The sequence below is a fragment of the Alligator sinensis genome, unplaced genomic scaffold (genome assembly GCF_000455745.1).
Source record: "Alligator sinensis unplaced genomic scaffold, ASM45574v1 scaffold665_1, whole genome shotgun sequence".
In the NCBI taxonomy this organism is placed as follows: domain Eukaryota; kingdom Metazoa; phylum Chordata; order Crocodylia; family Alligatoridae; genus Alligator; species Alligator sinensis.
The window spans coordinates 1161993-1173935 of record NW_005842034.1 but is presented as its reverse complement, the minus strand read 5'-3'; the positions used below and the strand labels follow the sequence as shown (position 1 = coordinate 1173935).

Genomic DNA, 11943 nt, shown 5'->3' with positions numbered 1-11943 from the left:
CACATGGGGACATGGCCCATGAGAGCAAATGTTTGCGCATATATAGATATTCAGCAAAAAACCTTGTGGGCCCACTCACATGGAGCTCTGTGCAAGCTCAAATCCAGGGGCAGGCAGCCGAATTTCCATTCATTCCGGAAAAGTATTTCCTCAAAAGAAGAGCAGTTCAATAAATCTCAAAAGTCACCTCTAATTGAAAGTTTGCTATGACACTGTCATTCCATGTAAAAATGAGCAAAAGTCAAACATCAGAGGAAAAAATTACTACTCTAGTTACTTTGTGCTTTTTGACAGATTTGTGCAGAGCCACTCTCTTCCGCCTACCTTCGTTTATACCAGATGTTCCCAACCACCAGGCCACAAAGGGTCAGCTGCCAGGTCATGACATGAGCCCCCCGCTCAGACCCACTGTCTGTCCCCCCGGGCAGTCATGTGCTGTGTGGTGGGGCAGCCCAGGGAGGAAGGCAGCCAGGTCCATGTACCCTGTCCCGTGCTAGTCCATGGTATAAAAAAGTTTGGGAGAACCACTGATTTATACCATTTAGGAAGTAACAGGAGAACAAAAGTTTATGACAGGAAAATGACTTAAGAAGGGGCCTGGAAATTCCTATTTCAGCTGCACTTGAAGCAACAATAAAAAATATTAGAAGTAGCTTCAAGTATTTAGGGTCTACCATAGCACAGGATAGTAACATCAAGGAAGGAGAGAGGCAGGAAACAGATCCTATTTGCTCCTGTCATCCAAGCACAACCCAAGGAACACTAAGCTTCAAGTCTACAAAACTATAATCAGGATGTGTATAACCTACGGCAGGCAAACCTGGGTTCTCGCAGGCAAACATGATACCACGCGATCAAATTGATGCAGAGTATGATCCCATAAGACAAGAATGGTGCATAAGAACCAATAACAAGTTGTGTCAATTGTACAGAGACCCAACCCTAACACAACCACAGTGCCTGGACCATGTCAAGAGAGCGGAAGTGATCAGGACACCAACAGAAGTGCTGCCCAGGGTAGCAGAGGGGAGAAAGCCACCTGGAAGACCAAAGCAAAGATAGTGACACGATACCACATCAGACCTATAGAAATGAAAGGCTGACAACCAGGCACATAATGGGCAGGAATGAAGACAAGGTTCTTTGGGTAGATCTGGTATCTTTTATCAGACCAAGTGAAAAGCTGGAAAAAATTGTTCTTTGCAAGCTTTGGGGCACAAACACCCTTCTTCAGGTATATGAAGGGCACTTGTGCCCGAAAACTTGCAAAGAACAAATCCATCTATGCAAAGACCCTCGTCTGCCTCCAATAGCTACAGCTACCACCCCCGAGGCTGCCACAGGCCTATAAAGCTAACCTGGTACTACTGTTTGCTTGTTGAACAGACTTCAAATGAAAACGAAAGGTGACCAAGAAGGAGCGGCAGCAGCTTCCTGCCCAGGCCGGCACCACCTTCCACAACCACTTCCCCAAACCCAGGGAACTGGCGCCTCCCTTCAGCCAAAAGAGCCAGCCCCTGCCGGCTCAGCCTCCCCTGCCAACCCCAGAAGGCCGGACGAGGGGTGGGTGCTTCCCCCGCCCTCCCCAGCTGGCTGGGATGACTGGGCACAATTTATGCCCATGATCAGTGTCTCCACGTGCATTTAATTGAAGTAAATTACCCTGGCATGAGATAGTACTGTCTTACTTAGTTTACTGGCTACTGCGACCTAATACCGAGGCACATGTAGACAGTGACACTTTACTCTGCAGCTAATTAGTCTACCCCATAATAAAGTACATGTGTAGACATGGCCAAAGTGCTCTAAATTAATACAAATACTTTTAAACCAAAATTTCCATAGATATCACTGTGTTTTGTTGCATATAGTGCACACATTTCCTGCCCCCTTCTCCCTCCTCCCAAAACTTCCGGGAGCAAACTGGCAAGGGTGGAGCTGTAAGCGTTCTTGGACGCCTGATTGAGTAACCTGGCTCAAATAGGTGGAAAAGAGGCAGGGCTCTCTTGCCCTCTCGGACCGCTGATTGGATAAGGGGCGAGGCTGTGTTGCCCTTTCGAGGTTCTGATTGGATGGAGGGAACTCAAATAGGCGGAACGGGGGCGGGGCTTCATTGCCCTCTCGGGCCTCGGATTGGAGGAGGGGCTCAAAGGAGTGGAATGGGGGGCGGGGCTATATTGCCCTTTTGAGCTTCTGATTGGATGGAGAGACTCAAATGGGTGGCTGGGCTGTATTGCCGTCTCGGGCCTCGGATTGGAGGAGGCGCTCAAATAGGTGGAACGTGGGGGGCGGGGCTGTATTGCCGGTTCGAGCTTCTGGTTGGAGGAGGGGCTCAAATGGGTGGAAAGCGGGGCGGGGCTGTATCTTCATGTCGGGCTCCTGATTGAAGGAGGGCCTCCGGGGAGGAGGGCACGAGGGGCTGGCCTCGCCTACACCCTCCGTCACGGTACCGGTCGGCAGTCAGCTCCTGCGCTCGAGGTGGAACCCGAGGCACTGGGGGAGGGCTGAGGGGCTGGGCGCTGTTGGGACCTCACATTTGCACTTAATAGGTGGGGGTTGCCCAACCCTCGGGGCCGATCAGGCCTGTGGAGCTCCCCGCGGGTTCAAAATCTGGTAGTGGGGGAGGACTGACAGGTAACTGCCCCTCAGGCCCTTCTGTGCTCAGGGGAGCATGTGGGATGGATTAGGGTGGCACGGGGCCACATGGAGCTGAGCGGGGCCCAGTGGGGCGGGGCAGGCCATGGGGGGCACAGGGCAGTGTGGGGCCAGGTGGAGGCTGCACGAGGCCCGATCTTGGTGTGTGGGCCCTGAGCCTGCTCGCAGGCTGGCCTTGTGCCACTTATCTACTTTGCACAGGGGCAAAAGATTGACCACAGCTATTATAGACTGATATATAATCAAAGCTGATATATAGTACACACACCTACTTTGTTTAGTCCACAAAGTGCAAATCTACCCTTTCCTCTACTTGATTTCAGACTATGTGGCTAAATACATCCGTCTTCTCACAGGAGTAATCATTGACTCATGAGATTTCTCATATATGCCTAAAGTTAAGCATGTGTGCACTTTCAGGGGTCAAGCCTGGCTATTACTAGCAAATAAAAATGTCTTATTTACTAATGTCTTACTTATTTATTGACTAGTAAATGAGAATGTAAATAAGGATAACAATGTCTTCAAGTCTCACTGATCATGTGAGCGCCTGCTGGGTTTTTTTCCCTTTAATTGCCTGCCAAATCACAATCTAACAGTGGTTCGGTTTTAAGTCAAGTATTATGCATTAACTCGGAGGCATTTTATTTGTGTGTGTTAAGGGACTTTGCATTGGACTCACTTATTTGGGACCTGAGTCCAATTTCAAACTCTTCACATGAACGGTAATAACATTAGCTAAAAAAAAAAAAGGCTTATAATATAAACACATTTTGTTTAAAATAAATTCTCCCACCTAACCCAACACTCTTCCATAGGGAGGGTTGTGCTTTTTCCTTTTTGCTATAGGGTCCAGCAGGTACACAAACTTTTGAGATTTTTCTGGTGAATAGTCACCACTCTGAAAAATCCTGTACCTGTTCAAGTCAAGTGGATTTTTCTGGTGACCTCAGTGGAACCAGGATTTTCCCAATCGTGCCTAGTAACCAAGGAGCTACAGAAGGCTCATTGCTTTTGAAACCTCCACAATTTATAAGCCTGGAGAGAGGACACATTTACAGCACTGTAATTAGTACTTATACCAATGTCAAAGAGAAGCACAGCCAATGAATCCCTACACCAAAGTAACTTCAACCAATGTGATGTAGAATTACTCTGAAAGACCAGACGTGAAATGACACCTGTGTAAATTACATTTGTATAATTGTCACCTTTCTGCTTCTGTCTGGGAGCAGGCACTTCAGGGCAAACAGGCTGTTACTTTGTGGCAAACTTGTAGTAGTGCTTGCTTACTACATGCATCTGCCATTGCCATAGGATATCTACTGTGTATCAAGGTGCAACTGATATTGGTATATGAACCTAATGGAAGTTACACCAAACAAAAGTTTAACTGTGTCATGTATCCAAGCCAGTGATTCTCCACTAGGGTGTTGCAGCACCCTGGGCTGCTTTGAGATCCTTTCAAGAGTGATTTAGGGTGCTGCACAGTGTTAGTACTGATATGTGTACAAATATTCACAGTATACACCCAGAGATTTAAAATAGCAATCCAAAATTCTTCCAACAGAAGAATTGCTCTATTACTTTTCTGTAATCAAAAGACAAGTGAAAATTTAAAGCTTCCATTTTCCAAGGAGTGCCTCTAGTCTATAGAGGGGTGTCTCAAGCCTAGAAAATCTGAGAACTGCTTATCTAAGCCCTCAAATACTGGCATACACATTTTTAAGCTTAATATTATACACTCAGTTCTTGAAAAGAGTCTTGACCAGACTCATCTCATCAGTTTTGCATTCATACTTAGTATTGCTTGAAGTCAGTACTATACTTTGACACCTTTAGCTTTCAAGTGGCCTAACCATGGATCTGATACAGCTCCTATTTAAATCATTAAAAAAAACCTTATTAATTTAATGCCTACAAGGACAGTTCACAAGTAATGAAAATAAAGTCAAAACCACAAAGTAGCCTTCTCTGCCCCCTATTAGGTTTTTGAAGTTGAGAAGCGTTCATCTGTGTGGAAGTTTCTGCTATTTCTTTTTTGTCCTGCCCATTTCCTGTCTGTGGGTTTGAGCCTGTTAAGGGCTGAACTTTCTGAATGAAAGCTTACTCCATTGAAATCATGGGAGTTTTGCCACTGATTTTGATTGGCCCAGGATTTAACCCCCTGGCATTAGTCTAATATAGCACGTGTGCATGTGCTATCACAAAAACTTTGCAGTCACTTGCAATTTTGTGTAGTTTCTGTTTAACTGACAATGTAAAGATAAAGTTTCCTATAACATTTGCCACTGTCATATCCAAGCACAGCATATGTAAATTAGATTTCCACAACAGTGAGATTTATAGTAGATTTCATAAATTACTATGTTCTTTGCTCCTCCTTCTAAGGCTTTCCAGGAAGTTACCTTAGAACATATCCAATCAGAAGCATAACAAGCAATTTTTGCATCCGGGGCAGTGTCAGCTCCCATTTTTGCACGCCCTCTAAATGGACGACTGGGGTTGGTGTCTCTTGCCCACCCACTAGTTGCACTACTGAACACAGTGGCAATCTAGTTGTCGTGAAAAAGATTTGTCCTAAGTGGGTCTGGTAGTCTGTTTTAAGAGGGTTAAGACCCTGCTTAGTCTAATCTCTTACATAGCTTGAAACAATAGCTGAGAGAGGTATAACTGCCAATGTTTATTTTAGTGGAGTGTTAACTCCATAAGCTAACGAGGATAATTGAAATGTCAACACACGTAAATATTACTGCTGAACAAATCACATAGGAAAAACAAGGGTTCACATACCAGTGTTCTGCAAAATCTTTTGAGTGACATTTTGGTTTGATGTCCCAGTTGGGTGGAGCTTGGTAAAGTGCTAATACTATTTTCTTTCCAAGTAAACCTCTAAGCACTGCTGTCTTGGCAGGCTATGAAGGGGAATGATATCATTGATTCATTGTACTGGCAACTAGAGCAGATTGAGACACCTAGAGGAAGTGAAGCAAAGCAGTGATGTGGCCGAGAGGTAGATTATTGCATTCCGTACAAATTGAAGCCTGTTTTGCCTTTTAAACTACAGTAATCCAGCCTATAGGTGTGGATTATTATAGTCAATTCCTCCTCCAAATGGCAAGGACAAAACCACCTGGCCACAATGAATTTGGAATTGTGATTCAGGAAAAGAGAACAAAGAGGAAAAAGAACAAAAGTAGTTGATACGTTTTTTTTTCTTCGCCAAGGACCTCACAGCCTACCCTGATCCGTGTATACTGTATTGACCAAAGTCCTAACAGAATTTATGAAATATGCAAGGTTGGAACAGGGATGTGATCTTGATTGTTTCCACTGAACCAGACACATTTTTGTCTCCCTCTCTGTTGAAGATACTGATAAAGAAGTAATGAACAATTTATCAGATCACCCAAACCAATCACTGTTTGTGATACCTTTTCTCCCTCATCAATTTGGTAGCAGCAGAGCACTGATATATTAATCACAGTGTTAATCCAACATTGCTCAGAGCTAATCCAAATGACTCCACAGTTAGAAAGCTAGCAACCATGTCTAGGTTATTGTTCCCAGTGTTGTGACCATGTTAAAAGCACTTGTAGTAGCAAAGGTGAAACATTTTAAGAAGAGGAAACATTGAATGTAGACAAGGCCTTAACAAGCTACTGTTTTAAGATTTCTACTAAAAGAAATTCATAGGATCAGTGTTTAAGAAACAGTTCAAGCCCTAGCAGCTCGCTATTGGAAAGGAATCCCACTAGATGGGGTTATAGTTTTGAAAGAAGGGGGTTTGAAGCTGGTTGGTGAAGAAACATGTTTTTTGCCTACACCCAGTGTATAAACGGCCTGCATATTCTGACATAGCTGACAAACTAAAATTTGCAGTAGCTTTACTGCATCTTTCACAATAATTCTACTTTAAAAAGAGGTTTTCAGGTTTTTCTACATAAGTGCATAAATTGCCATGAATGTTGTCAATCTGTGACAAACAACCAATGACTACCTCTCTCTGTAAATCAGTGTGGCTACTATCTATTTAATATTCAGTTTAAAAAAAACTTGAACATACATGTTTAGCTCTGGTTTGGTTTGGTTTGGTTTTTTTCCCTTTGGAGCTACTGCAATCATTTTACCCTCAGACTGTTGTTTTATATACTTCCCATGTAGTATTTCTTTTTAAAAAACTCCACACTCCACATTAGGACTATGAACCCAGAAAGCTAACCATATGCATAAACTTCTGCAGGGTTGGTGTCCTACTTTGCAAGGTTTTTGAGGGGCAGGGACTGGGCAATCCCCACTCCTCTGCTAGGCATAGATATTGCCCTACTTTATGAATGGAGTCTGTAACTCTTGGTTCAGCTTCAAAAGATTGTTATCAAGGAATGTCATTAGTTGCTAAAAATATATCTAACAGTTCAAAATAGGAATCTGAACTATTTAAAAAAAAAGCTAATAGAGCTGAGTTAAGGTTGTTATAAGGGCTTTTACTTTCCCATTTCCTGACCTGTGATTGTTTAGAACTATTACCTTAATACTATGCTGAACCTAAGGGTTTCTTGTTTTGTTTCATTTTCTTGTGTTTTTAATGAGCACCCTGACTTGTGAGAGCAATTTAATAAATAATGTGATTTCCTTGTGCTTTTAAGACTGAAGAAGTACCAAAAAAGAATCAAGGGTCATTATTATCCCTTTTCTAAATCTACTGAGGTTGAGGTAATTTAGAGAGAACTCACTCCTATTAATTTAGCAAAAACAAAACAAATCAGCATTTTATCATTTACACAAGGAGCTGCAAAAACGGCAAATTAGTATGTGGGAATTAAAGCTAACCCATGAAGAATCTATAATATGGTGATTTTTAACAATAATAAGATAACCTGGAAAAAATGTTATTTTAAACTATCTGAGAAACATCAGAGGTCCCATCTGGCAAGGTATTTAATTACACTTCATAGAGTCTGCTGTCAGTCAGTCAATGGATGAATTCTGAGAAGCAGAAATTTCAACAGTGCAAATTACTTGCATGTCTTGATCTCTGTACACACCTAGCATAGCTGAAAGGTCTCTTTAAACAACATCAGCGTCCGTGAAACACATTTGACAGTTAGTCTTTTGGATAGAAAAGCAATAGGATGGTTGTATATTTTTAAACAGACAATTGAGTTTTTCTCAGCAACAGAGAGGATTTTACTTTTAATGTTGTGCTCTGGATTGTATATTTGAAAATCATAATTGCATTTCAGGGGAGGAAAAAAAACCCAATGTATTGTGCATTCCATGTAAAGCAGATGTGGATTTATTCAAACAGTTCCCACGCTCCCAAAGTTATTAAATGTATTACAATCTCATTTATACTGAATTTCTGTTTATAGACCCAACTCTTTTCTTTCTTACTCAGAAATCTCCATTTGGTGGTATAAATACTATATGATAAGGTTCTACTTTTTAATATCATGATTTATACTATATATTAGATTGCTTACTTTCACAATTAACAAAGAACGCTGTCTGTTTGATTAAGTAAATACAAAATAAATCTTTTATCTGGTACCTGGGTGGTGCATCTAAATGCAGAGCAGCAGGTACCACAGCATGAATGCAAAGTCTGTAACGTATCTATTTAGCCTGCCATGTATTCTAGTAACCTGGAAATAGTGCTTCATCAGAAAGACAGTATGTGGTGTGTGTCTTTCTCTGTGTACCTCTGTGTCATAGCAACTGCTACCAAGGTAGATAAAAATGAACTGGAGCCGAATGAATTAGACCAGAGAATATTTTTTATAGTCATTATCCTTCCACAAGTGAAAGAAACAGGTACAACAGGTGAGTGGAGTACAGTGTGAAGGCTCAGCATAAAAATAACTATTTACTTCTAACTCATTCATTGTCAGTATTTAAACTTTTTTTTTCCTAAGAGAGCTTTTTGTTTTGGAGAATCTGTTTGAGGTACTGCGCTAAATATGAAACACCAATAAAAGACCCTGCATAAAACTGATTAATAAGATGGGCTATTTGTTTTCCTTTAAAATCCTTTTTTTAAACACCTATGCAAAATCAAGACCATTCATGCTTTTTGGAAATTTCATACTGCATATATTTTTTTCAATAGTTCAAAGATGGCATTAGCAAGTGGACATTGGATTAGAAAAGAAATAACAGGAGACCCTCCTAGCCCTAGGTATGTTATATTAGTAAGAAGTTATTTTTGGCATTCAAATTGCATGCTTGTATGTACAGTATAATTCAGTATCAATGCTGGGTATAGTTTGTGGGTAATATCTAATTTGATCTAAGAATAAGAGAATAAACTGTTACTCAATCTTAATGTTCTGCATTGTGTATTTGCTTTGTCAAATGAACAATTGAAAATTGGGTTTCTTTTAGATTAGAATAAGATTCTGATCACATGGCAATTGTCCAATATCTCATAGCTGTATTTTTATACAGTTAAGGGTTTAAATATCACTTTCTTGGTCAAATTCCAATTTGTGTAAAATTACAGTTTTGCTCCTAAGACTCCATGACATTGCTGATATCACTGTATTGTGCCTTTGGTAGGACTGCACTCGAATGTTATGTACATGTACAAACTTTCATCCATTATTTCATAATATATAAGTAGTTTGTGAAGTTACTTAGGTTCTGCTCTACACACATTTAAAAGATTTGCATACATATAAAGTGGTCACTACTATTATTTCACTTCATTCGCTGTGAGAGAGCAGCTTAGACATCCATTGTTCCTTGGAAAAAGATCTTCAATGGCTTTCAGCTATTTTAGATATTTACCTATTGTATTTACTTCCTACCTACTTAAGCAGGTGTTTGTTATATGTCAAAATCTGTGTGCGTCCTGGTAGTGAAAATATCTGCAGGTACTTTTTTCACTGTTATATTTATGTCCTTCTGATAGCTTAGACCTGTTGTGTGCACGGGTTTTGTTTGTTTTTTATTATTGTGCATAGCACTATACAAACACAACAACCAGTCATTGACCAGTCAATTATAATCTAAAGTCCCAATGCTGCAAAGGACTTATGGATGTGCTGAAAATTAAGTATGTAATCAGAAGAAAATGCTAGAGCCACTGTGCCTATACGATGATAGCAGTTGTCCCAGCCAGGTTCCTCTCCGCAAGCTCCAAATGCAGAAATATGTCTGTGAACATACTCAAATGTTCAAATGTGCCAAATACTAAGGCCTCACGAGCAGCCACAAAGGGTCACCTCAGACTGTCTTAACTGGTATGTGGCAGCAGGAGCCACCCTCAGATGCCAGAAGCACCAGGGACAGCCCCTGACACTCCTGGTGGAGAGCTCAGGGACCCTGGCCCCCAGAAAACTTACCTGAGAGGCAGACCAAGACAGGGAGGGAGCCATACTAGCCGGCGCTGCTCCGGCTTTTGAAGTGGCTGTCAATCAAGCTAGGCGGCAGACGGCTGATGATGTCAGCTGCGGCCACTGCCATGTGAGATTTAAAAACCGCAGCCGAAGCCGCGTGTGAGGGGGAAGGCAGGAGGCGAGATGCCGAGCTCACTGAGAAGCAATTCGGCCAAGCCGAACCCCCACACGACCCTGCCCCATCGAGAACAGGCTGGGGCAGCAGTTGGGAGCCAGGTGAGGTGTCCCAGCTTCAAGATCCATGGAAAGGGGCTCAGGGTCAGCCACCACGCCTAGAGACCAGGTCATGTGTATTCAGCCCTGTACCTGCAGAGGGACCCGCAGACACAGGTCCAGCATAGGATATGGAGCCGGAGCCAGGATAAGGAGCAGGAGTGAAGGGCAGGCTGCAGTTGCAAGCCTGCACTTCAAGCAGAGGCCAAGAAGTTAGCGATCCATTGGCTGGATACAAGAAGCCACGGCCAGGAGCTGGCACAGGGGCTCAGCGGTGCTGACGTTTGGCAAGTGGACAGGCTACAGGGCAGGCGGAGCCCCAGAACCAACTACAATGAGTCTGTGAGTACCCCTGTCTTTGGGCCAGGGACAAGAACACCACTGAACCCCTCCTTTTAGTTACAGTTCCATCAAGTCGTGGCAAGTGAGTTGGGGGGCCTGACCCAGGGAGCAGGGAGATACTCACAGCACCAGCTGAGGGCGCCACAGTCGGGGTTTGGAGCATGTATACTGATATGGGTACACAGGATATGGTCAGGAGCTTCTTGGTGAAGGCATGCCATTGTCATGATGTAGACATGCTTTTAAGGATGTAGGCCTGGCAATGTAACAGCACCTAACTTATAGGTTCCCTGTCACATAGGGAATTCACTGTTTCAAGTTAGGTGCCCAAGAATAGGATCCACAAAAGCCAGCAGACTGAATTGGGACCCAGTATGAAATCTGATCTAATGATTAGGTTAGAGGGATAGAACCTAAATGTCACTCTTGCTTAGGACTTAAACACCAAACTTCAGGCTTCAGAGAACTACATGGTTCTGGTGGTGAGGGGCGTCATCTATCAGGACTTTTACTCACAAATAATCCGTTCCTAGGCAAATGCCACAAAAAAACCTATGGGACAATGGTTCTCAACCTTTTTGGACTTGTGGTACCCTTTATTAGATTTGAGGTACCCCTCCATAACTTTGCAAATTGAGTGGCACCAAATTTAAGTAACATTTCTGTATACATTACAGTGTCCCTCCTTGCAGAGGAGCTGGGCAGTGGGGATGGGGGAACTAAAAAGGCAGGAAAAAAGGTTAAGCCTATGCTTATCTGCTTAGCTTAGCTGCTTATCTTCTCACATTTTGCAGCACCCTTCAAAGGATCTGGTGCCACCCCACAGTGCCCCAGAACCCTGGTTAAGAATAGTTGCAATAGGGTATTTGGAAAGGAGAGGTATGTCAGTCTTCTCTGTTGAAGCTACTTCCCTTTGTATAACATGCTTATTCACTGTCAAGAGACTGGACTCCAAATGTCTCATCTTTTATATGACTATGCTAAACTATAAGCTATATATCACACTCTCTCTCATTCTTCCACTGACACCCTCTCTATCTGCCCAATTAGGGCACTTTTACATGTGCTCCAATGCATTCTGATTAGAATGCATTGGAGCAGACTTGATTAATCAAGCCTGCTGAAACATCCTAATCAAAATGCTCCAGCATGCTGCAGTCTCCCATGTATTTAGTGTCTCCACATTTCAAAATGGCAGCAGTGGCACTTTAAAGTTTGTCGAAGAAGCTTTAATTAAAGTGCCGTCACCGCCATTTTGAAATGCAAGATGTTGCATACATACGACACTGGGAGTGTTTAAACTAAAGCACTTCCAAGAGCCACTCTAACTAAA

The 11943-nt window shown here is 42.6% G+C and overlaps 1 protein-coding gene across 1 annotated transcript in view; it reads left to right on the top strand.

The window, feature by feature from the left end:
• Window positions 1-2380: 2380 nt before the first annotated feature.
• The window catches only part of LOC102375694 (rab9 effector protein with kelch motifs-like), a 49512-nt gene continuing 39949 nt past the window's right edge, over window positions 2381-11943 (top strand). The window contains exons 1-2 of the mRNA XM_025202671.1: window positions 2381-2478; window positions 8765-8833. Of these exons, the coding sequence (XP_025058456.1) occupies window positions 8772-8833 (62 nt within the window). The 5' untranslated portion in view covers window positions 2381-2478; window positions 8765-8771. The remainder of the gene's footprint in view (window positions 2479-8764; window positions 8834-11943) is intronic.